Genomic DNA, 26,786 nt, shown 5'->3' with positions numbered 1-26,786 from the left:
CAAAAAATGAAATAAAACCACACAGATAAAAACGCGCCAAATGATAACAAACGAGTGTAACCGCCGCGCACATGTTTTCTAAGAACGGATTACGTCACTCACACACACCATTCGCCGTGCGATACAAATCGCGCCGACAATCACTCATTTATACATACTTTCATCCACAGATTATTTACGTGGATTAGATTGCTTCGGTCCCTTTTTTATGCTCAACTCAACAGCATTATTGCACAAAGAAAGGGGGCCTTGTTGAGATCAATCACTCATCAAACTCGTTCACACGAATTTACTTGATTCGGTCCTTTGCGCTTAGCCTAGCGGCGTTATTGCACGGAAGGGGACCTTGTTGAAGTCGATCACTGATCGAAAACTGAAGTTTAAGAACGCGTGCTACTCGGAAGGTAAGATCGATGACGACAGACTATGATAGCAGCGCTCGCTAACCAAAGACTCACCTAAATTAACCGGAAGTCAAAAAAGGCGGTAATGACAGGGCAGTTCCCTCTCAATATGATCAACACATACATCATTCGTAGTCACGTACAACGGAACATCTGTAGCTGTTTCAATAAATGTCTGAACGTTTGCAGTAGTAAAAACTTTTGATGTCTTTTTTTTGTAGCCAATATTCAATCGTTTTAGGTATGCTGCCAATTTGTTATATTTTTCTATATCCATGTTGTCAAAGTTTCCACACGTAGACTTCAGCATGGAATAACGTGACCACAGTGTCGATGGTGAACATTTTTTTGACATTTACAAGAAGTCGGCAAGAAAGATTTCTTCACTGGATGACTGCGTATTTTTTGTCTTCCATCAAGCCTTGAATTCATAGTAGCATTTTGTGTACCTCAGTCGAGATTGCTTTGACAATAAATAAAACACTACCGTTTTTACTGCTTCAAATATTTTTTCAGGCACTAAGTCACTTATACTCGATTCATTTGACGTGGTTATTTCTTATAATTTTTACGGACAAATGTTTGAAATGTATAATTGGATCCTTAGTGAGGAGTCAAATCCAACAGTCTTGAACGAAACGCTTATTTTTAAAATCTTGCTTTTTTAAACTCGTAAACCATTGACCAAAGGTAAGTTGCAATGGATTTCAATTGTATAAATTTTGGAATTGCTCTTATGCCCATTACTTTTGTCATCGTTGATGAGATTACAGGACTAGAGGATTAATGAAATTCGGATTAAGAGTCTGAGGTTACTGCCTCGTAGGTTACGGAGCTAGAGAAATAATAAAAGTAGGGTATGGTGGTTCGGGATTTCAGAGTAACAGAGTTAAGTGCTCGAGAGTAAAAAAAATTGGGTTAAGAGTATGGAATTATTATAGCCCCACAGTTTACAAAGGTCAAAAGTTACAGAAATTGGGACATGAAGCGTCGGAGTTATTAGGTGGCACGGTTGTGTTCTCGAGAGTTAAGGATATTAGGGTATAGGTGGTTGGGGTTACAGTTTAACAGAATTAGGCGCTATATAATTAAGAAAATTGGGGTTAAGGGGGTTGGGGCTACAGCGTGGAAATGGTTATGTGCTTGAAGGTTAAGGAAATTGGAAGTAAGGTCTGAACGTATTGAGGTGTGTTCAAAAAGTAAGGTGAATTTTTATTTTTATGAAAAAATATTTATTTATTCATCAATATTTATGTTGTCCCCTTCAAAGTGATCCCCCTCAGATATAATACACTTGTACCAACGTTATTTCTAATCCTCGAAGCTCTTCTGGTAAGCACTTTCTGGTGTAGCCTTGAGTTCCTCCAGCGATTTTTTCTTTATCGTATCTCCTCAATCGTTCCAAACCTCGGTTCATTCATGAATTTCTTGAGTTTTAGGAACAGGGCAAAGTTGCAGGGGGCCATATCCGGTGGATATAGTGCCTGAGGCATGATTGTGGTTTTATTTTTGTCCAAAAAGTTCGACATAAGCAACGATGAGTGAGCAGGTGCATTATCGTGATGCAAAATCCATGAATTGTTTATCCACAATTCCGGACGTTTTCTTTGTATTGCTTATAGCAAACGGCGTATAACTTCATGGTATACTCTTTATTGACCATACAATCTTGTAGTAAGAACTCTTGATGTACTACGCCCCGATAATCAAAGAAACAGTGAACAAAACCTTGATATTTGATTGAACTTGACATATTTTTTTTGGTCTTGGCTCTTCCGGAGTCTTCCATTGGGACAATTAGGCTTTAGTTTCGACGTCATAACCATAAACCCATGATTCGTCACTCTTTTGAGCATATCAGGATCATCATTGACGTCGTTTAACAGCTCTTGAGAGATGCTCCTTCGACGGTCATTTTATTCAAAATTAAGCAATTTCGGAACAAATTTTGCTGCTACACGTTTCATGCACAAAACTACGGAAAAAAATTGCATGGCACGAGCCAACAGAGATGCCCACGTTTTCAGTCACTTCTCTAATAGTGATTCGACGATTTTTTAATGCTATTTATTTTACTCCTTCATTACTTTCATCAGTTATTGAAGTGCTGAGACGTCCAGAGCGAGGTTCGTCATCGGTGTCTTCTCGACGACAAACCTTGCTCTCTCTTTGTGCAATAACGCCATATTTGCAAAAGCTTATATCACTTGTAAACATTTTTTTGACTTAAAGTAGATTCACTGTATGCCACTGTCAACATTTCAAGTATTTTGGAGCACTTAATTCCATTTTTCACACAAAATTTTATATAAACTCTTTAATCCATTGTTTTCGACAACAGAAAATCGCCGAGCACAAAAAACACGTCTAACGTTTCTATCTCGCAAAAAAAGTAAACATACAAACTGGCTGAAACTGTGAGCATATGTGAGGGACATGTAAACCAACATATTAAAAAAATATATCGATGATCGAATATACGTAGCCCGCTCAATTTAAAAATTCATCTTACTTTTTGAACACACCTCATACTTTACGTTTTTATTGAAGGATTCAAAAAGATGTTAGTCGATTGAACGTTCGAGTAGAACTGAAGCAATTCATTTATTTGAACAGGCAATTACATGTATTAACTTTTGTGTGTATACAATTTTATGTAAACGTGAAGAATAGATTTGAGGCGACTTCCCGCTATAAGCAATAAACGCCGGCGCCGCATACCTGACGCATGGTAGACACGTATTTTAAGAGAGTGGATTAGTTCGATGCACTAGACGCTTTTATGCTTCGGCTTCCAAATGTTGCATATGCATTAGGTCTGTTGCTTTCCGTACGCCTTTTCAGTGGGCAGGTACGCTTCGTATTTTCAAATGTCGCGTATGCTTTACTTCCTGCCCGAAAATAACACGTGAAAAAACGAGCTTTCCACACGCCGTTACAAAAAATAAATTTTTTAGTATTATCGGTTCAAACTCATTCTTTGTTTCCTTCAGAATTAAGAGCAGAAGCGAAAGTAATGTTCTTGCAGCATTTATCGGTTGTATTGTATAGCTGTGGGTTGTTGCAGAAATTGATAGAACAACATACTCAACTTTTTTTGTTCCTCTCTTAGTATCCATTATAATGAATTTCTAACTCAAGTCCACTTTGATCAGAGTTATAGATATTATCTTCTTCATACTAACGGATATTATTTCGTGCTTTACCTACAAATTTTTCTGATTCATCTTTCAACTTTGACCCCTCACGTAAAGGTTTTTTTGTAATAAATATATTTATTTTTCTATCTACTATTCTATGCTCTTTCTTAAATTTATATATCCAAAAACCTGAAGCTTTAAATCTTACGTCGTGAAAATCCATATTTGCCTATTCCTTGCTATTCATGCAAAACATATTGCGAAGGTTAAACGGCACAAAGTTCATTTCTACGATCGACCTCAAAAGTACATACCACCAGGAGAAGTTTGCACCAGCGGCGTGCCCTCTGACAACATTCACTGCGCCACGACTCGGCCAGTTCCAATTCGTATCCATGTTACAGTCAAAGCGATGAACCGGTCATTGTGCACAATGCCCAGGCATTCTGCAGAATGCCTGGTTCGGTCAGTCAATGTGATGAATTTTCTTAAATTCATCGCTTTGACTAGGCATTCTGCATAACGCCGGTCGCTCACCAGTCAAAGTGAGTAATACATGATAATTCATCGCTTTCACTAGACGATGTAGTTATTCGTGGCTTACATGATATAATTAATAAGAGAGTGAACGACGTAAACAAAGAAGATGGGAGAGGGGGATATGAATCAGAGTCAAGTAGACCATGTCTATTGAAAATCGCACACTCGTCGGATTATCGTTGGTGCTCGGTGTGACTTGCTGCTGCTCAGTTGTGTTATATTTTGTTTGCAAAGTGTAAAATTCTATTTGCATTTTCTTCTCATAGTTGTGTCATCAGGAATTGCTGTATTTATTTTCTCAGTGTACCTTGGAAAATTTACTGAAAAATGGAACCATTACTAATGGAAATGAATAAAAAATTTAACGAACATGTTAAAGAACTATTATCAGCTAAGGGCGTCAATAGTTTTTTACTTTCCAAAGATGATTACTTGAAGGCTATCGAAGACGTGAAAGAAAAGAAAAGTTGTGAGTATAAGAGGCGTCCCCAAGACTATCAATTTCTACGACGGTATGACGTCGCTGAATTCAGCAATAAAGAGAAGTTGATCTTTCCTGCTAACGAAAACGACACGAAGATTAGATTTTATGCACATACAGAAGAGTTATTCATAATACTGCATGATGCACATAACTCTGTTGGTCATGGTGGTAGAGATCGAATGAGAAGTATTTTGAATGAAAAATACAAAAATATTACAAAAGAAGTAGTTATGGCATATCTCAATCTGTGTGAAATATGTCAAGGTAAACTCAGAGTACTAAGAAAAGGGGTAGTAGTCAAACCTATTTTAAGTACTGAAATGAATTCAAGATGTCAAGTAGATTTAATTGATATGCAATCTCAGCCTGATAGAGTTTTCAAGTTTATAATGGTGTATCAAGATCATCTCACAAAGTTTGTTCAGCTTCGACCTTTAATGTGTAAAAAAGCTGATCTTGTAGCTTACCATCTATTGGATATCTTTCTAACCTTTGGTGCACCGTCTATTTTACAATCGGATAATGGGATGGAGTTCTGTGCAAAAATCATTGAAGAAACTTGCAGCTTATGGCCAGAGCTTAAGATTGTCCACGGAAAGCCGAGGCACTCGCAAAGTCAAGGGTCCGTCGAGAGAGCTAACCAAGACATTGAAAATATGCTATCGTGTTGGCAAAAAGAGAATAACACAACTAGATGGGCAGAAGGACTGAGATTTGTTCAATTTATGAAGAACAGGGCATATCATTCAGGTATAAAGTGCAGTCCTTATGAAGCTATGTTTGGATGTAAAGCAAAGGTTGGATTGGCTACTACTTTGACGCCTGACGTGTTATTAACATTAGATACTCAAGAGGAACTTCAAAGTATAATGCACACAGACAAGAATGACACAGAAGAGAAAGAAGATCAAAGTGGGATCGATGAAACTCCGCCGAATCCTCTTAAAGAAAAAGTAGAACAAGTTCGTAAGAAACGAAAAGTTGTTCAATTTAACCTAGAAAAACAAGCTGAAAAAATGATTTCTGCATCGAATGCTAAATTTGCACCTGCAAATTTAGGAGAATCTGTGCGAGTTCCTGTTCCGGATTTAGATAGAGGAAGAAGCGACTCCAGAAATATACTAGCTGTAATTTTGGAGAAAAACAATGATGGTCTGTACAAATTGGGTACAAATCATGGCGTATTGAATCAATTTTACGCCAGAAACCAATTTGCTATTTGCAAAGAACAGTTTATAACCATAAATGACGTTCCAGACAAGATGATATCACTCAGAGAATGTTCGAGATTATTGTCGATGGGCGGTGGACAAGGATACAGTCGGTGCAATTGCCGAGGTAATTGCAAAACAAAAATATGCAAATGTCGTAAAGAAGGAAAACTTTGTAATTCGAAATGCCACCAGAGCTCAACGTGTTGTAATAAATAATTTATTTTATTGACGAGAAATATAAACTTATGATGTACTACAGCCACGAATTTTCATGCATTACTCACTTTGACTGGCGATCGACCGGCGTTATACAGAATGCCTAGTCATTATAAAGAATGCCTAGTCAAAGCGATGAATTTAAGAAAATTCATCACATTGACTGACCGAACCAGGCATTCTGCAGAATGCCCGGGCATTGTACACATTGACTGGATTCATCGCTTTGACTGTAACATCCATACCCTTCGGATAGTATATGCAGGAGCGACCTTTCGTATACTTCGATGATATCATCATAGTATCGTGTAGTTTCGATGAACACCTCAAAAAGCTTCACAAATACGCGAGGCGGGGCTCACTATCGACCTGGATAAATGCAAATTCTGCAAGCCCGAAGTCCGCTACCTCGGCTTCGTCATTGACTACGAGGGCTTACGGCCCAACCAAAACGAATACACGCAATAATAAAATACTCTCGCCCACAGACGCTGAATAAGCTGCACACGTTCTTGGGGATAGCGTCTCGGTATAGGCGTTTCCTCTCGAACATCGCCACAATGACAGAATCACTCACAGCGCTCACAAAGAAAAATCTAGAGTATATATAGGAATAAGTGCAAGAATCCACGTTCCGAAGCATTAAAGAATCGATGACCTTGACTCCGTGCCATATATGTCAGACTCCAACGGAAAATACATACTAAAAATGGACGCCAGCTCCACGGATCTAGGCGTAGTGCTACTGCAACAAGCAGAAGGCTAGCTGCGCATGTTTGAATATGTGAGTTGCGTTTTGAAAGAAGCAGAGCGAAAATATTCGACAACGGAGAGCGAAGCTCTCTCTGCGATATGGGAAATTTGAAAATTCCGACACTAACTTAAAGCATACTAATTTCTCGTGGTCACGGACCACCACAGCTTAAAATAGCTAATGACGCTTAAAATTCAATTGGCCAGCTCACCCGTTGGGCGTTAGATCTTTAAGGTTAAACCTTTGAAGTAATGTACCGGAGCGGCAAGAAAAATCAATTACCCGACGCCTTGTCGCGCGTCTTCGAAGAGGGTTATAAAACGCCGGAGTGCACTCTCGTTGCAATGTTGACACATGTCTATGAGTAAAACGAAGGCGAGGCGACCACATGCGTTTTCACCTGGGGGGCTGATACGGCCGACAAGTGGTATATCGAGAAGGCGCGGGAGATGTCGGTAAACTCCAACGATTTCCCTAGATGGAACATATCAGGTAGGGCGTTATATACTTATCACCCTGACAATGAAATCATCACTCGGCGTGATAAAAAACGACGACACCTGGAAACTCATGGTTCCTCAACAGAAGAGGGCAGACGTGCTGAGATAGCGTCACGAAAATCGAATCACAGGATACCCCGGTCACGAAAAAATATGTATCAGACTTAGCCGCGCCTACTATGACCCAAAATATACGCTGACGTATATGATTACATCAGGAACTGCGTAGTTTCCCAGCAATATAAGATATAACAGCGGTCGACCTTTGATACTATAGAGCTCTGTAAACTTGAGAGGCCTTCGTAGATAGCAGCGGGCAACATGACTGAGCCATCCCCTTAGAGCCATAGGAGCTTCGAATACATCCTCGTGCTCGTAGACTTGTTCGCTTGTTGAGTAAAATGTGTGCCGCTGAGGCAAGCGAAAGGCAAAAACATCATGAAAGCACTACATAAACGCGTTGTCATATGCTTTGGAGCACCAGAAGCGCTTCTATCGAATAACGGTACCAAATTCAAGAATCGCATACTCCGCGACTATATACATTCAGCTAGAATGTATGTAAATAATAATCAAGATGCAATTGTTAGAAAGACTTTAGTTTATTCAATCAGGTTAACACACTAGCATCAACAAATCGACTAACTAGCTCAAAGACAAGAACACCTCACAAGAGATACGAACAACAGTGAAGTTGGTAATAAATCGAACCAAACAAATATTCTACAATAAATTGATGATTTATTCACACCCATATACCATCCCCAAGTTAACTCAACGGAGCGTGAAATACGCAACCTTAAGACGATTATCAAGGATTTCTTGCGAGAGGCTCACCGGAATTAAGACGAGCTTTTACCCAAGTTTGCTTTTACCTTGAATACGCAGCGCGCTTGGTATTAATCTTTACTGATTATTTTCTAAGCTACTATTTGAACACTATTTATATATATATTTTTTTATTTAGGGTATTTTTTTCTTGGTTACCTGAATTACTTATCAACTTATTATATCATTCATATTTTCGTTGACAATACATCAATTCACAAATAAAAAACATTTTTCGTAATCGGATTCAAACCTAAGTCTTTTACAAATCACTTAAGCTACTGGGAAAATTAAATGACGTAATCGGCGAATAAATTTGACTAACTTTAATTAATAAAAATAACTACAGTCTTTATTGGGTCGAAAGACTAACGCTCGCAAACAGGATTTTACAATGAATACTATCTGGTGAGAGAGAGAGAAGATTCGAAATTTACCGTGAACTAACGCTCGGCGCGAATACAAAAAAATCGCTATCACGATTGACAAAATACCGAATGTATTTTGTCACGCAATAATGACGGGAGGTGCACCTACCCTGTGGTGCAATTACGGTGATCAGCCGTAATTGTTGATGAAATATATCAACTGCCGCTGCCCTCCTATTTATCAGCTGCGCTGCTTTGATCTGCCTCTATCAGCTTTTATACTGCTTCTGCACTGCTGCTGTTAATTGTCACGGAAATGCCGTTCCACTCACGCACGTAATTGTCCCAAGAAAAACTTTATATCGGCGAAAACAAAGTGCAAAACACAAATCAGTGGTAAAGTCGCGTGAACAGCTGAGGCGTAACTGTTTATTCAAATGATCGCGCGCCCCCTCTCTCTCTCTCTTAATTGTTTGTACTAACGCGCGAGAAGCAGAATCGCGAACGGATCGATTAATTGAATCGATTACCGTTGCAATATATATAAATAGCGTTGATAGGTGCTAAGAAAATAATTAGTAAAGATTAATACCGAGCGCGCTGCGCTTCAGTATTACTATACATTGTTCTCCTCTTTGCTTGATAATTCTCCAACTCCGCGCCTACTCTCGCGCGCGGACTGCTTTTTCGCCGCATTTTAGTTACACATTTTTCAAATTTACACCTATTTAAATACAAAATAGGTCATAGATGTAAATGGAGCATCTTTAGTTCAGAAAATTATCTATTCAAAGCTGTTTTTAAATTTTAAATAAGTGGATCTCCTGAGCAAGAGTGGATTTTACAATATAGCTTGAAAAAAACAAGGTTATTTGCCAAATTTAATAACTCATAAAGTTATCATCCTTTAACACTGGGATTGCGCACAGATCAAATATACGATACAATCTACAAGATATAAAAATTATAGCTCTTCAACTCTGTAACTTACCCCGTAATGATTTTTTGAAAACCACCCTTTTTTCGTCTATTTTTCACTTTTTTTTATTTTTCTCCTCTCGATAAGGACCGATTGACTTGATTCGAAAGGTAATTTAATTATCTACAACTTTCTTCATTGGGGTATACACTTTGATCTGCAATTTTTCGTTTTAAAGGCAAAAAACGTGTTTTTGCAAACTTTAAACATTGTTTGAAAAATGAAGGAGTAATATTTGCGAGTTGGAACCATGACAGTTTTTGTTTATTTATCGCGATAAAAACGAATATCGTATTCGCTACCTGTTAAAAATAAAATGTCTCTTGATTGGCCTATGATGGCATTGAGTCTCCGACTGACCAACAATGTTCCATTCGAGGCGCATGCGCGAAACAATATCATAATAACCTTTTTAAATACGCAAGAGTATTATTTTATTTCAATTAATTGAATAATAAATTTTTTAATAATATTATGTTGAGTACCAATAATGCGTGAGACGCACTAACGATTGGTATATTTAAAAAAATTATTTTCACGATATAAACCACTACATTTGGAAAATCAAATTTGGGTGCTAGCGCCAGCACCCATAATTAATTTTATCTTTTTTTCACGTAAAGAAAATGAGCATAATCGACGCACAGCCGATATGTGATTAATTAAAAGCCACCCAATCGAATGATGCAATTTTGCTAAATTATTTCGCGCACTCGCGTGAGCCAATGGCTCAGTCACAACTGCTAGCGCGTTTAGCGCCGCGCGATCGCTGAGCGGTTTGGCCTGAGGCGGCAAGGGAGCCTGCTGCTCGGCCTGAGTCGCTCCACTGTGCACTGCCTCACTCTCTACCCTAAAAACTGCATTTGCGCCATCCGTGATACCCTGTCTCACTTTGCGCTTATAAATCTAGCACGGTACTGATGCAACGGCCCCCAGATTTGGCTTAGCGCACTGGTGCTGCTTTCGCCCTGGTTTCGGCGTTCCTGCTCGTGCGCGCGTAAGTTCGCGCCAACCGACGGCAACCGAGCTATCAATGGTGGCTGGACTGCCGAAGGTAGCACATCTCTATTGACAGCCGCATCTGTGCCTCTGCCCGGCGACTGGGTTCGCCTGCGCGGAGCGGCCACGCTTGTTACCTGCGTTGCCTGCTCTTGTTGGCGCGGAAATTCAGCCGCCAAGGATGCAACAGCTGTTGCGGACTCGTCGCCGAAATTTGCACATCGCGCGCTGTCCGCTGCCGCATCACGCGATTCGTTATGCAGCAACTCCGGGATCCGATCAAGCGCAAAGTCGCTCGGATATACCGGTGGCTGTAAATCTGGTCGCTTCTTCCTTAATAAAAAGCGCAAGTATCGGTCTCGCAGCTCTTCTAAATCACCGCGTAGAATAAGTCCGCGGTAGCTCATTAACTCAAGCAGTACGGCCGGTTCTGTTGAGTCAATCTCGCGTTTAAAACTTTTGGCGTGCGCGTCGCGTAATTTTCTACGCATTATACTCCTGTCTCTACAGGCTAGCGACATTTTCCGTGGGAAATTAAAATTCAAAATATCTAGGCAGCGTGTGTTTATCACGTGTTATGCTGTTCGACTTATTTTCGAATTTATTTTCGAATTTTCTTGCAGGCTTTCAGCCGGCGAGCGATCGCCTTGCATAAGCCTCACAAAGAAAACTCGCCAGATGCCCAATTCCACTGTTTAAGTTTGAGTCCAGTGTCAAAACAACCATATGACGCAATCGCAGCCAGTCGACTCCCCGCTGAGAAAAGGTCACTGGTAATCCGAGGCAAAACACTCATAGAAAAGTAAACACGGAGCTAGAGGTTCTTTTCTTTGTGCGCGCGTTTTGCCCTTAGTATACAACGGAAAATTCCCGATTAACCATTTATTAATCTATCATTCCCGATCCCGTTACCTCAATTGCTAGGCCCACAAGGGATGCCATGAAATGAAGGCTCGTTCGTTAACTATTATTTAAGGTGGGCAAGTGAGGCGCACTCGCTTATAGTAATATTGAGACGGGAAGGGGGAAGAGGCAAATCAATGAAAATGGTTAATAACTTTATACACACAAACACATTCGCACTTAAACAAATATAATTAAATCAAACAAAAGTTAAATTACACTTAAACTTCGCAAATACCGCACATTAACAAACTACATAGTGATAAGCCGCATTACACACACTTTAATCGAATAAACACAACGACGTCCTTAACAACTATTACAAAAAAGAACAAATTAACTAACTTATCGCGCCTACAAATCTATAGAAAACACAACGCGCGTCGCCCGGCAGATGACCGCTTTGACAACGAACCGACTTAAGCTATTTAGCTAAAAGAGAAAGTCGCCCGGCGAGGGATCGCCTGGACGATTTCTCTTTGCGCGATTTATTACCCTACCGTCATTAGGGCAGGTAGCCGGCGTGTGCATGCCTTGCTACCCACCTAATATTAAAATTCGCGCACAGTGCCGTCGATGAAGAGAGAGAGAGAGAGAGAGAGAGATTATATTGAAAACTAGACCTTGGATGCTGGAGCGGGAGTCCTTTAGTTGCAAAAGTTAGGCAAAGGTAGCGTAGCTAGTTTGAAGCGGTCTCAGAGTAGACAAGCTTAAAAGATAGAAACTTTCGGGGTTAGCAATACAAGCACGTGCTCATCGGATACCGATAGTTGTGATACGCGGACAGAAAGATCGTTTAAAAAAAAGGTAGAGAAGCCAAGCAGAGAGAGTGGCCCTCCCCGAATAAAGTATATCAACGGGATACCTGCGGACGGGGTAAGCGCACTCAACGCATGGTCTCTCCATTTTTCGGGTAAAGACGGTATGAATGCGTTTTCTATCAGGTTTAAGCGATTGTCAGCGCTATTACGAGATTCCTGACGAAGAGTTGCTTATCGCGATAGGCACTACGTTTCGCGATAAAGCGCGCTCGTGGTACGAGGTTAATAGCGGTATGTAGAAGACGCTGAAAGACTTTAAAAAAAGTTTTTCTAGCAAATTCTGCCGGCGATTAAATAGAGAGCAACTTTACGGCGAGTTGCGTCAACGGACAGAGGGTAAAAACGAGAAGATATCGAACTACGTCGCGCCTTTCCAGACGATTTTGCGTCGTTTTGACCCACCGGTATCGGTAAAACGCCAGCTAGTGATGATCATAGAGGATCTACACCCAAGATATAAGCGATATCTTGAAACCAAAACCTTCTCTGATCTAAATAGTTTTAAAGAGGCAGGTTTAGCGCTCGAGAATCGTATGGCCGGTTAGAAAAGGTGGCAAAAGCCGCCAACGGCCGACGTGACGTTAATTCCCGAATCGGCATATACAGACACGAAAAAGTCTACCGTAAACAGAAATCGGTCGAAACCATAGATAGCTTAAACGACGCGATTAACGAGGTCCTAACAATTGAACCTTCTAAAAAGAAAGCGCAGCAGCAGAGCAAAAAGTTAGGAAAGAAGAGCAAAAAGCAAAATGGTGAAATTGCCGTGGCTACAGCTAATAAGCAACAGCCACAGGCAACGAACCAGTTTGCGAACGGAGCCGCTCTTGCTCGTCAGAGCGCGCAGGCTTCGTGGGCCCCGGCTGCAGGTTTTAGCCCCTAGCTTGGTTCCGCAGCAGCGCCATCAAGGAGGTAACAATTCAAATAGGCCATTTACGGGGGCTTGTTTTAATTGCAACGCGTTAGGCCATAGGAAAGCTCAATGCTCAGTAGCTCAGGCTAATCCGCGGGTAGTTTGCTACAAATGCCAACAACCAGGGCATTATGCCAACAACTGCCCGATGCGAACTTCGGAGCCGACGCTTTACTGCTAGGTTTGTGGGACAATCGGCTATGTGTACAGAGATTGCCCTACTTGCAACCAGGTGAAGCAGGGAAACCTCAGTGCGGGAGCCGTCTACCGCTCGATGACTCCTGTCTAAGATGGATCGAGCGGGCATCGAGGTAGAGAAAGTGCTTCGCGCAAGGAGCGAAGGCACCGTAGAAGAAGGGAATTGAGTTGAGGTAAATAGGGAAGGCGAAAACAAGGCAGAAATTGCCAGTTCTGCGCCTCCTCTCGTGAATTTGGTAAAAGAGGAAGACGAGAATAAGGCAGGAACTGTCAGTTCTGCGCCTCCTCTCTTAGACGAGGTAATAGGGGAATATTTGAAAGTCAAGGCTAAGGTCAAGCGTGCAGTATTTGTAGATGAATATGATGTAGATGAATATGAGGATCCGGAAAAAGGTAGTAGGGAAATTGTTAACTTTAAAAACGTGTTTAAAGGCGAGTTTAGTCGTTCGACAATGAAAGAGGTTCGGGCGCAGAGTGACGAGGGCGTGAGTTTCCCTAGTAGGATCAGCAATGAATCCGAAGAGGCAAATAAACGCGACTCGTTACAGCAGGACGTGGAAAGTCTTCAAAAAGGTTGATACACTAATACGCGAGAAATTTTGCCAGATAAGGATGCGCATGATGCGATCGGGTTCAACAAATTTTGCGCGACAGTTAGCTCGCCCGAGAAGTGCCCAGCGAGGCAAAATGAGTTGCCATCGTTGCGTACGAACACGAGTGAGGCAGGTTCGAGTATTTCGCCCACGGTTGGGCAGGCTTCGGAAAAGACCGTTGCTTTAGGAAATGAGGGCGAACCTGTGGTAGAATTTGTTGGTAAGAAAACGAGCTCAGGCGCTGCGCTCCCGTCGGAGGGGGCTGTGACAAGGGTCATGGTCACGCGCGATAGAAGTGAGCTCGTTGATAATAGGGTTTTGTTGTTTGGACGTTCGGTCGTCGGTGCCGACGCACCTTCCATTTTGGTGAGGAGAGGGTCTGAGTGGAACTCAGAAATCCCGAAGGAAACGGCAGATGAATCGGACGCAGCGTTAGTCGCAGTTGTAGAGAACAGGTTCTTTATCAAGGTCGACATAGACGGGGAACTCTATACAGCGCTGCTAGATTCAGGTGCTCAGGTATCGGTAGTAGGACCAAACCTCGGCTTACGGTTTAGGGACCGTTTAAAGCCTCCTACGATATTCGTACAGGGCATCTCGGGTGAGAAGTCGCGAACATCGGGCGACTTAAAGATGAGTTTTGAAATTGGTGGCAGGACGGATTGGTTAATTGCGACGGTAGTATCTACGCTTAAGCACGACTTGATTTTAGGAGCCGACTTTTGGATAGCGTGGAATATAAATATTAGCTACGGTAGTCGCGCTTGGCGAGCAGGTGACCAAGGCGATTGGTATCCGTTAGCAGAGTAGAGTAGTAACGAGATAGTTGTTTTTGCGGGATGCGCATGTTTAAGTAAGTACGAGGAGGCTCAGAGAGAGAGACAATCCTGGCGTTAGTTTGCCGGATTGTCCCTGAGCCTGGTGAATCTCCGGCGGTTACAAGAGTTATCGAGCACGTCATCGATGTAGGTGATGCGCACCCAATAAAGACTCCGATGCGTCGAATGTCACCTCCGATATTAGCGTTCACGCAAAAAGAAACTATGCGGCTTTGGAAAGCGAAAATAATTAGGCCATCGAATAGTCAATGGAGTAGCGCGCCGGTAATCGTACGTAAACAGGACAGTGGTTATAGATTTTGCCTCGATTTTAGACCGGTAAATAAAGTCACGAAAGTAGATGCGTACCCGATGCCTAGCATGGATGCTATCTTGAACAGGTTGCGCGGAGCAGTCTACCTGTCGAAGATAGATCTATGAGCGGCGTTTTGGCAAATTCCGCTATCGGAAAATAGCAAACAATATACGGCGTTCGCGGTCCCTGGTCTCGGTTTATGGGAGTTCGAGCGAATGCCGTTTGGTTTGATAAACACGCCGGCTACTTTCGCGCGTCTTATGGATGCACTTTTCGGCCCAGAATACGAGCTGCATGTTTTCTGGTATTTTGACAATTTGCTGGTAGTTAGCGCGGATTTCGATAGCCACGTGACTTGGTTAGAGAAAGTCCTAAAGCGTTTAGTGAGTGTCGGTCTAGAAATCAACTTAGAAAAGTCTGATTTTTTCTGCACCGAGGTAACTTATTTAGGATACAAGTTAGCTAGCGAAGGTTTGCGTCCGAATGAGGACAAAGTAAAGCCAATAGTGGACTATCCTGCACCAAGTAACGTAGCTCAATTACGCCGTTTTCTAGGTATGGTAGGGTGGTATGCGCGTTTTATCGAACACGAGAGTGAGATAAAGGTCCCGTTGACTAAGCTTATTCGAAAGGACCAGCCATGGGAATGGAAGGATGAACAGCAAGTTGCATTTGAGAAGTTAAAGCGCGCATTAACAGAGGCGCCGGTACTCGCGCGCCCTGATTTTACGCGCCTCTTTTACTTGCACTGCGATGGCTCTTCCTTCGCGGTTGGCACGTATTTAGTCCAGGTATTCGACGACGGCGAGCATCCCATATGCTACGCCAGTCGGATGCTTAACGCGCACGAGCGAAATTACACGGTGAGCAAAATCGAGTTTTTTGCAGTACTTTTTGCGGTAAAAAAGTTTAGGCCTTATATAGAAGGCTGACACTTTGTCATCATTACGGATCATAGTGCGCTCACTAGAATCCTAAATAAACGCGAGCTTACAGGTCGATTGGAAAGATGGGAACTAGAATTTGAGTAGTTAGACTGCGAAATAGTACATAGAAAGGGAGCTCTGCACCATGTGCCGGACGCACTTTCGCGAGAATTTGAGGACGAACTCGAGGTTTGCGCATTTGATAAGATACAGGATGCTTGGTATCTACAATGCGTGAAAGACGTTCTTCAAAGACCGAAGAAATTCGAGATTTGGAGAGTAGAGAATAACGTCCTGTATCGGTTCATGCACGATCACTTGCTCGATCCGATAACTAATCGCGAGGAATGCTGTCGCATGGTGGTGCCGCTGGAGTACCGGGAAAGGGTGTTGAGAGACGCTCATTGCGAACCATTCTCCGGACACTTCGGCCGTGAAAAGACTTACGATCGAATTGCTCGTGAGTATTACTGGCCAGGAGTGTGGTATGATATGAGAACGTTCGTAGATGAGTGCTCTCAATATCAGAAGTACAAGGTAGTCCAGCAGGCGCTCCAAGGCCTAATGGGTAAACGCGTAGTAGAAAGACCATGGACCGTGGTAGCGACTGATGTGGTAGAGCTGCTCCGTAGCAAAAATAGGTTTAAATACGTGATGGATTTCCAAGACTTATTTACCAAGTGGATCGAGTTAAAACCGCTACGTTCGTCGGACGGTCCTGCTCTTGTCGCCGCGCTTGAGGAGTTAATCCTGTTTAGATGGGAGACTCCGGAATATATCGTTAGTGATAATGCGAAGGCATATAAGAGCAAAGTATTTCAAGATAGGTTACAAGATCGAACACGTATTTTGCCCTGCATATCATCAGCAAAGTGACCCGGTTGAGCGTGTAAATCGAACGCTAAAACCGATGATAGCGATGTTTGTAGATGCCGATCACAGGAGCTGGGATAGGTACTTGCATGAATTTCGTCATGCTATCAATACGGCGACTCAAGCGTCTACAAAGATATCGCCGGCGTTTCTAAACTTTGGTAGGGATTCGCGTCCGGTCAAGAGTTTAAGGCGCGAGATCGAGGTAAAAGCCCCTATTGTTAAGATAGATACGAAGGCGTGGGAAGACAGACTATCACATTTAAATGCGTTACACGACCTGGTAGCTAAGCATATTGATGAAACTCAGAAAAAGTAAAAGAAACACTACGATAAGGGTAGGCGTCAGGTGCTTTTCCAGGTCGGTGATTTGGTTTTGCGCAAGGTGCATACGCTTTCGAGCGCAGCGGATGGTAAAAACGCGAAACTCGATCCGAAATTCGACGGACCGTTTGAAATTATTTCAGTGATTTCGCCCGAGATCTACGAGTTAGTGACAGACAGTAAACATCGTACTACTCGAGTACATGTCTCTGAAATTAAGTGTTATGTGCCTCCACGAAAGGTAAAGAAATAGATTCTTGGGATGATTCAGGTGTGATAATTTTTGTTTGTTTGTTTCTTTCTTTTTTTTTAAGGTTTAACGAGTGCAGTGTCGAAAGTGATGATGGCTGAGTCCAGAGACTCGAGCCGCATCTCTTACATCGCCGAGGGCCAAGTGCCTTTAGGTGTCACGAACGCACTGGTAGATTCGCCGGAAGCTGTTGAGGTGATGGAGGTTGATCAGACGTCGAGGTCTGCCGCCCTGCTTTCGGGCTTAGGGCAGGCGGCCTCTTGCATCTCGCTGTTAGCCAGGACGTCGGTCGGTGTAGGCGAGGACGGAAAGGCGAAGGAAATTCCTTTGCCGCCGACTTTGCCCTCACCTCCGACGCCGTTCGTAAGCGATGGACGAGGGGTACGATTGCTAACGGGTAATCGAAAAGCAGGTTCGATAATCCAACTCGCGGCGCCGACGCGTACCTGGAATGATGCGGTACGTCGGAGCGCGGCGTTTAGGCTCACGACGCTTTGCATCCGCGAAGCGCCGGAAAAGTCGAGGGTTATTGTGGCAAAAGGAGGAATTGTCTTCCCGCAGGCGGAATCGAGCAGCCAAGGCGAGAGATCGCCGGGCTCTCGAGCCGCCGCGGCTGGCCACCTCGCCGGTAGAGCGGCGAACAGGGGCCGAAGCACGTGGGCTTCGATTGGTAGAGGGAGCAGGAGTCCCTCGTTGCGATCGTTGCGAGGTGCCACCAATGGTATATTGGAGGTGGTGCTGAGCTCGAGCGACTCCGAGGAAGAGACGATACCGGCTCGTGAGCTGCCTCGAGTAGCTCTGACGCCGCACGTCCATGCTTCTCTTCCATACAAGCCGCTCGCGAATCAGAGGTCGGACCCCGCGTATCAGTTTGTTCGCAGGGGTGGGCCCGCACGATTCCCTCCAGCCGGTTATTTAGAGGACGAGCGGAAAAAGGAGGCTGAGACTCGGCAAAATGCGGGAAAGAGGAAGCGCTCCATGGGTTTCAACCTCTCCGCATGCAACTTCGAGAGGCCGTCCTCCAGTCAGACGTCGACAGCATCCCGGGCTGTGGAGGGAGCTGTTGTTGAGACAACAAGCTCTCTCCAGCCACCGGTTACTTCGGCGGCTGATGGAGGAAGGACTTCGAGAATTGGTACGAGCACTGCTGCCGGAAAGACGAAAGAGGACCAGGTAGCACTAGTGCGACCAGCCCTTAGGTCGATACGATCCCTTACGTCTTCCCAGGCGGCAAGCTCAACCTCCTCTTCAGCGCCTCTTTGTTGGGTAGCTGAGACAGGGTTTCGCCTGGTCCGAGGTAGTTTCCTGCAGGGTCTGGCCCCGGTCCCCTGGGACCCGGAGTTGGACGTGCCCTTATTCCGCTGCTTTAATTGCAGAACGAGGTCACATCCGAGGTTGACCTGCAGGGAACCGCCTAATCCGCGTCCGGTATGCCGGAATTGCGGGCGACTCGGCGTCCTCGTCCATGACTGTCCGCGCTGCCGCGATACCTTTAGGATGGACCGGGCGCGCAGGATGCTCGTGGAGAAAGGAAGAGCTCGAGAACGCTCCAGTGATCCTGTAGGACTCCAGGCTTTGTGATCAAAATCCGTGGAGCCGGAGTCAAGGGTCCTTGAGGCGAGGCCAGAGACAGCCAGTCCCGAGTCTTCCATCGGGGAGCCAAAGGCGAAGAAACCCCGACACAGCTGCGGTAAGAAGCACAGGGAGAGGCTCGCGCGTAGAACACTTGCCGCAGAGGGAAACCAAACTGAGGCCAGTACGACTAGCACGGCGCAAGTAGAGGTCGCGGCGCGGACGGAACGGGCGCCGGTATCCGCAAATCTGCCGGTGGATCGTGACGCCAGGTTAACTGTGCCCGAGGCGGCTGGGGGTTGCCGGCAGTAGGCTATCCGGATTGAGCTCACCTCCACTTACAGTGGAAGAGCTCCGAGCGCTCAGGCTCCGGTATTTGGAGTCGCTTGGGCGACAACAATAATGGTAAGTTCCTTTTGTTCAGTTTAAGTTTTGGTTTAGTCGCGATCTTTGGGGCATCGTGGATTGGTCGGTTCTCCGCGATGACGAGCTTGGTACTTTGATACGACGTTTCGGATAAAACGATAAATTTTGCCCTTAGTCTAATTTGGCTGCTACCAACCTAGACTTAAGTTTAATTAAGATATGATTAAGTTGTTTATTTAGGTATGAGCGTTTCACGTTGGTTGCCAGTTGCCAGTCGAGAGAGAGAGAGATTGTGAGAGTGGAGATGAGGCCGTTCGCAGGTGCGAACTCTGGCCTGGAAGGGGGTGTGACGAGAGCAAGCATTGCGCTTGTTCTCGTCGGAATTTTCCCAAGTTCCCCTCCCTCTCGGGAAGGCACGGTGACCAGCGTTAGGCGGATTTAAGAATGCGTCTAATGCATGGTCTCTGTTTCAGCTGACGGAGATTGCCGAGCGGGACCGAGCAGGCCCGAAGCGGCTACGCTGGCGACAGAGAGAGAATAGAGATGTTAGAGAGAGAGAGGAATAGTCGGGGGCGTGCGTGCCCTACGCAAGATCAGGCAGGCGCGCGTTTAGGACCAATTAGCGCGTTGGTCGCGCACCGCCTAATAAGTAGGTCAAGTCGGGAGAGAAATGATCGGCAAAGAAGCTGTAGGTCGCGAGAAAAAAAACGAGCGACACAGACGCTAGTAAGACTCAAAAGGTTTTCGGAGTTGACCGGAGTTAGACGGTGGACGGCCAGCGGTGACAAGAGTTCAGCCGAGGATACAGGGCCGAGAGGAAGCTGGCAGGAGTTGTTCAGCGACGACCTGCAACACCGTGCGCAGGGTGCAGCCAGAGTTGCCCAGCAACGACCTGCAACACCGTGCGCGGGGCTCAGCCAGGACTCCCGCTCCAGCATCCAAGGTCTAGTTTTCAATTTAATCTCTCTCTCTCTCTCTCTCTCTTCATCGACGGCACTGTGCGCGAATTTTAATATTAGGTGGGTAGCAAGGCATGCACACGCTGGCTATCTGCCCTAGTGACGGTAGGGTAATAAATTGCGCAAAGAAAAATCGTCCAGGCGATTCCTCGCCGGGCGACTTTCTCTTTTAGCTAAATAGCTTAAGTCGGTTCGTCGTCAAGGCGGTCATCTGCCGGGCGACGCGCGTTGTGTTTTCTATAGATTTGTAGGCGCGATGAGTTAGTTAATTTGTTCATTTTTTTAATAGTTGTTAAGGACATCGTTGTGTTTATTCGTTTAAAGTGTGTGTAATGCGGCTTATCACTATGCAGTTTGTTAATGTGCGGTATTTGCGAAGTTTAAGTGTAATTTAACTTTTGTTTGATTTAATTATATTTGTTTAAATGCGAATGTGTTTGTGCGTATAAAGTTATTAACCATTTTCATTGATTTGCCTCTTCCCCTTTCCCGTCTCAATATTGCTATGAGTGAGTGCGCCTCACTTTCCTACCTTAAATAATAGTTAATGAAGGAGCCTTCGTTTCATGATAAACTACCACAAATGAACAAATTACAATTAGCCGTTCCCACTGTTATCAAAATAGGGAACAAGATGCATTTTATTATCCCAATCCGTCATGAAAATAGAGAGACTACTGAAAACATTAGAAATTATTTATACCTGGCACTGAAGTAATTAGTAATAAATTTAACTGAAAATAAAATTCAAACCGTCAGTATAGCCCAAAGTAAAAAAATTAAATTCGTCGAATTCTTTGAAATTTTACGAATGATAAAAAATACACTGTGTCCTTCTGAAGTCAAGATTATAGTATTTCAGGGACATATTGTCTTCGTCCCCATCGAGCATCGTCAACAAATAATCGAAGAGGCCCACTGTGCAGCGATAGACGGTCATACCGTTTGCAATAGAACACACAAACGTATCAAGAATAAAACTGAGCGGAAATAAACTACTGGGTACATTTAAAAGAAGATGTGCAAGAATTCATTCAAAAATGCTTACCATAAGATGCTAACAATGCTTAAATAGACATAATGTCAAACAAAAAATGATCATAACCGATACTCCGCCGGTTCCCTTTTTTAAAGTCAGCATAGACGTAGTAGGCCCACTCGAACCTACTGAAACGGCAAACGCTTACTTACTTACCTACATGTGCACGTTTACCAAATACGCCATAGCGGCACCCATGCCAGACCAAAAAGCTACTACTGTAGCTGAGAACCTTATTATAAAACTAATATGTACCTTTGGAGCACCTATCGTCATAGTAAGTGACAGCGGCACTAACTTCACTTCAAAACTAATGAAACGTATTGCAGCTCGCTTCAAAATTAAGCATATTACTACAAAGGCTTATCACCCGCACGCTAACAATGTTGAACGAATTCATTTATCATTAATTGAATATCTAAAAATGTTCACTTCCAAGACCAAAAATTTGGACGAGTATATCGAACTTTCTATATTTAATTATAATACAAGCTGGTAATACAAGCTGGCACAGCAGCCACCAGTTCTCGCTATGGAAACTGCTGTTCGCTCGTAAGCCACGCCTACCAAGCGCAGAGCCTCTACTAGAGCAAGATTTATTTCCTACCTACGAAGGCTACGTGGAAAACTTAGTCAAACAATTACATAATATACATCAAATAGCTAGAGAAAAATTAATGACATCTAAAGAAAAAACCAAAATGCAATATGATGAAAAAACAAATCCTAGCAAATTCAAAGTCGGTCAATGGGTTTTTCTAAAAAGTGGCCCAAAGCGACATAAATTCACAGGCAGTCACTTTGCCGGTCCCTACTTGGTTCTGGAAGTTGGGAGAAAAAGAAAATATTAAAATAAAAATAAACGAAAAAGAAACTGAAACAGTCCACGCCAATCGTTTAAAAAAATCATACGAGTACATCGAAACAAGTAGTAATTGAAAAATTATGTTTCAGATGAAAGTAGTAATTCTCAGCATCTTTTTCCAACAATACTTCAAAATAGTCACTCCTTTCATAGCTTACGATTGATTTCAACGTTGTACTAACTTTTCTATCTTCTCTCTTGTAGACATTGCTGAATACGACATTCCTAATCTGATAATCAATTCTAATGTAACTGAAATATCCCTCCTCCAACTTAATGATTTTGCAACTGTAAAAGTTCATTATGGCAAAGTAGAGGTCAAACGATCAGCCAAAACATGTGGCGCACTCTCTCGTGAATGCCCCCCCCCCCGCGCTTTTTCCGAAATAGAATATATTAAGGAAATAACACGAGAAAAATGCATTAAAATGCACTCTTATCGAATAATGACGATCGGAGATAATCTAGTACAAAACTTAATGATAAATCAAACAACCGTACACCCAATAGAGTTAGCAGGATACATTGCCCCAGACGGCACTTGCACTAACGCGGGAAGTTTCTCCAACCCTTACGGCACATTCAGAAATGTACACGTTACTGACTATGTTAAAGTATCACTCGAGGAAAGATTTAATTCCGTAACGCTGGAAACAAATAAAATTAAATTCGAGTCCGGAACTTCTTGTCAATTTACCGAAGAACGTTGTATTGATAGCATCTTCGGATACGCATTCTAGGACAGAACAGAGTCTCAGGCATGCCAAGCCAGCAAGTATACTAATCTATATTCAGGACCCGTCACTAAAGTAACAGAGGTCAGTAATGAACGAAGACCACTTTATGTATTGGATTCTGAGGATATATCTTTTGCTTTCAAAGACCTCGGTAGAATGTACAGTGCGGTTTTGAAATTATTAAAATAAAACACCCGAGATTATTCATATTAGAAAATAGGGTCGGTGAACACTTCATTTCCAACAAAGTTAAAATTATGCACGATCTGGATCTTTTCACTCATGTAAATTCGAAAATTTTATTCGTTGAAAAACATATTAAAAATCACCTGCAAAAATTATACCATGATATACTTTTACAGCAATGCAAATTAGAAAGGAAAGTTATTACAAACGCATTAAATATTGCCACTTTATCACTAGATCTTTTAGCATATTATTTAATGAGAGTACCTGGATACATGGCCATGATGACGGGTGAGGTAGTACACATTATCAAATGCGTACCAGCAGAAGTCAAAGCTAGAAAGGCTGAAACGTGCTACCAAGAACTAACGGTTACGCACGGCGAGACTCCGATGTTTATTACACCTCGAACGCATATAATAAAACAATACGGAACCAAAACAGCTTGCGATACTAAAATGTCGGTAATGTATAAATTCGGTGACACATGGGTAAAGGTTATTCCGGATGTCACTAGCCAAGAAGCTCCGCACGTAATCAAACCTCAGGCCAAGCAAAGTTGGGAATATAATAGCCCCATAAACACGGCAACAAGCGGAATTTACACATATAACGACATCGAACACCTTCGTACGTTTATCATGTTCCCTACACAACGGAACGCGGTCCTTAATCAAATCGCGCTCGGTTTCGCTGGAAAATCCAATCTAGCTCCGGGAATATCCGTATCTAAACTACTTGACGAAGATACCCTGAATCGTATTGCGAATTCCACGTGGGAATCGCTATGGAGTCGATTCATTACATTCGGATCAGCGAGTGCCGCTGTTTTGGCCATCCTTATGATCTTTAGAGCAATTAAATTTGTTCTTTATACCATTATACATGGTTATGCCCTTCATTCCCTCTATGGCTTAAGCATTCACCTGCTTGGCACATTCTGGAACTCTTTAACTAACTTGCTACTTTACGTAGCTAGGAAACCTGAAAAATAAACAAACTCAGACTAGCTAAACAAGGAAGCCCCACCACGTATTTAGCGTTAGGAGTAACCATTGTAATCGTTATCGCATCCGTAATAGTAGTAAGTTGCATACTCTGCGCATATAAAGTGTGCAGTGACAAAAGCCATAAGTTCGAAAATATACCGATGCAAGAACTGAATCAGCCGTTAAACCCTCCAAAAAGAATGATCTGCAAATCTGCACAGACATTACTTGACGGAAAGTATTTTAGGCTACCAATCAACTACGACACTCCTCACTCCCCACCCATAACCGTGCAAGCAATCCCACTCCAAGAATCCGAAACAACAGATACTCCTCCACCACTCCCCCCTTTTTAAAAAAAAAGGTATAAAAGGACTAACATACCCCCTGTCATGTCAGATATACCATAAACCAGCACCATGAAGCGCGTCGCAACTACCGCACTCGACCCGCCGCACAAGAGAGTTAACGGATCGTGGACGATGGAAGAGATCTTGAACAATCGGACGTCGGTAGCAACCATGGACCGATTAATGCTAAGGTGGGAGAACCGGGAAGCTCAGGTGAGCATGGAACATCCTGAGTTCCCACAGTTGGACGACGTTGGAGGCTGGAGCCACCACCAGCTCACGGAGTACATCTCCCAAGAAGCTCAATACGGACACTTACACGTAAGGTTCCTTTTCGAGGAAACTTACGGAGGTGAGGGGTTCGGAGGAGCTCCATTCCATTCATGTCGCCTCTGCGGACAAGACACCGCACATTGGCAAGGATGCTTTTTCTGCCAGGCACGCCTGGCGGCTGCACCAACGGACCAGTAACTGACCATGGAGGCTGAATGTATCCGCCCGGAACATTTCATGCTTAGCAATGCTCCTTGCGCTGCTATGATCCTCTTTCAAATCCTTCCCATTTCTAAATAATTAAATAAATAAAAAGAAAGATAACAAAACACAACACAAAAAAATATATATACATAACAAAAAAGATAACAAAACACAACACAAAAAATATATATATACATAACAAAAAGATAACAAAACACAACACAAAAAATATATATAGAATAATAAGACACAATACAAATATATATATAGAATAATAAGACACAATAAAAATATATATATAGAATAATAAGATAAAAAAGAGATAACAAAACACAAAAAATAATAATACACTCAAAAAAAAGACAAAACACACAAACAAAGTAATTACAGTAGCGTTCAGAGAGCGCTAGTCCCTTGCTTTATCAGCAAAGGACTCCGAGGGGTGGGCATGTCACGTCTATACTAAGAAAACGTACGTGACGAACCATGATAAGTAAATAAGTATTACACATGACGGATTATAGTAACTAATCGGGTACGGGTAATTTAACTTCCTATTGTATCAACCCTCCCGGGAACATTTGTAAATCTATCTAGCGAGATAGATTAGTCTAGGCACGTTCTCCATAATATTTCCGCGAATATTACTCACCGCATATTAATTTGGTAAAAACAAGGGAAGGAGCATATCAGCCTATGGTATAAAAAAGCTGGATCAGGATCCGTGGCTTCACTCATACTCTAGTTCATATTCAAGCTAGTATTCGTACTTATACTGATTTAGTTATTTCTAAGTTTCGCTACCCAGCTACTCAGAACCGGAATTATACTCTGCTAAACATTACAAACTTGTCTTTTCAACAATAAATCTTAATCAAGTGCAAACATCTGAGACTGTTTTATAAAATCTCCTCTGAAGCCTAGTCTTAACAAGGTAAGAAACTAAGTTATCTACCTAAACACACCACATATAATACAGGCGCTATCTCTTTAACCAATCTCTGCTTAGCTACTGACTAAGATCCAACCTATACCAACGCGACATTATTTTAAACATTATTACGTCTAGCCATAACACCTCCTCGTCTAGGCATAACAATTTCATGCTATGTGGGTGAGTTGAATTGTAGCTACGCTAAACTCGAATGATAATTTTCTTGCACTTCTGTTCTTTGCAAATAAATTATAAGTAATCAAAACGATTTATATAGCCAGTAATACTGAAAAAGATAATGCAGTGAATTCAGCGATTAAATAATTGTAGGTACGCTATAGCGTATAGAATATATTCTTGAATTGAAATTTTTTCTTCGCTTTGGTTATTTTCGAATAAATTATAATTATTGTCCAAACAATGTATGTAGTTGGGAAATTGATCTACTACCTTTCTTCAGGGTATATGGATTATTAATGAAATTAATAATAAATAAGTTATAGAATTGTAAATCGAATCTATTATTTAAAGAAAAACGTCATTATTATTTACATATTTTTAAATGACGTAATAAAGGCTTTCAAATAGTTTATTTATGTGTTTGAATGAAAAGATTATAATATATAACAATTGTCTTTCTCGTCCTCTTCCTCTTGTACGTCCACCTCTACCTCCTCTTCGTCTACATCCTCTATTGCGTATAGCTTCGAAAGATTGTTATTGAAAAGTTGAATATTCATTTTCTTATAACTTCAGATACTTGTGATTGGCGACGCATTTTAGGTTTGTATAGTGTATTTATTACAGTTTATTATTCTTTTAAAAATACGCACCCCATAAAAATCCCTAGTAGTAGTATGCGCAAGGGAATGCGCAATGGCTCGTAACAAGATTATCTGTCAAGGTGTCAGAAATTCAATTCATTCTCATTGTGTCAGTTATTGTTCTGTG

At 42.6% G+C, this 26,786-nt stretch overlaps 1 protein-coding gene across 1 annotated transcript; it reads left to right on the top strand.

The window, feature by feature from the left end:
* The first annotated feature begins 4,411 nt into the window (after window positions 1–4,411).
* Window positions 4,412–13,033, top strand: LOC131670540 (KRAB-A domain-containing protein 2-like). Its single transcript, XM_058946219.1, has 3 exons — window positions 4,412–5,906; window positions 12,274–12,381; window positions 12,801–13,033. The coding sequence occupies exons 1-3, from the start codon at window positions 4,412–4,414 to the stop codon at window positions 13,031–13,033; spliced, it is 1,836 nt and encodes a 611-aa protein (XP_058802202.1).
* The last annotated feature ends 13,753 nt before the right edge of the window (window positions 13,034–26,786 follow it).

This window comes from Phymastichus coffea, unplaced genomic scaffold (assembly GCF_024137745.1).
Source record: "Phymastichus coffea isolate CEN01 unplaced genomic scaffold, Cenicafe_Pcof_1.1 PCOF00008, whole genome shotgun sequence".
NCBI classification, from domain to species: Eukaryota; Metazoa; Arthropoda; class Insecta; order Hymenoptera; family Eulophidae; genus Phymastichus; species Phymastichus coffea.
The sequence above is the reverse complement of the archived record's forward strand: the minus strand, read 5'-3'. Positions and strand labels throughout refer to the sequence as shown.

Coding starts and splice junctions, on each gene's coding strand:
- LOC131670540 (XM_058946219.1), top strand. CDS start 4,412: ATGGAACCATTACTAATGGAAATGAATAAAAAATTTAACGAACATGTT. Junction 5,907..12,273: donor CAGTCGGTGCAATTGCCGAG/GTAATTGCAAAA, acceptor GTTTTCTATCAG/GTTTAAGCGATTGTCAGCGC. Junction 12,382..12,800: donor GTGGTACGAGGTTAATAGCG/GTATGTAGAAGA, acceptor TCGAAACCATAG/ATAGCTTAAACGACGCGATT.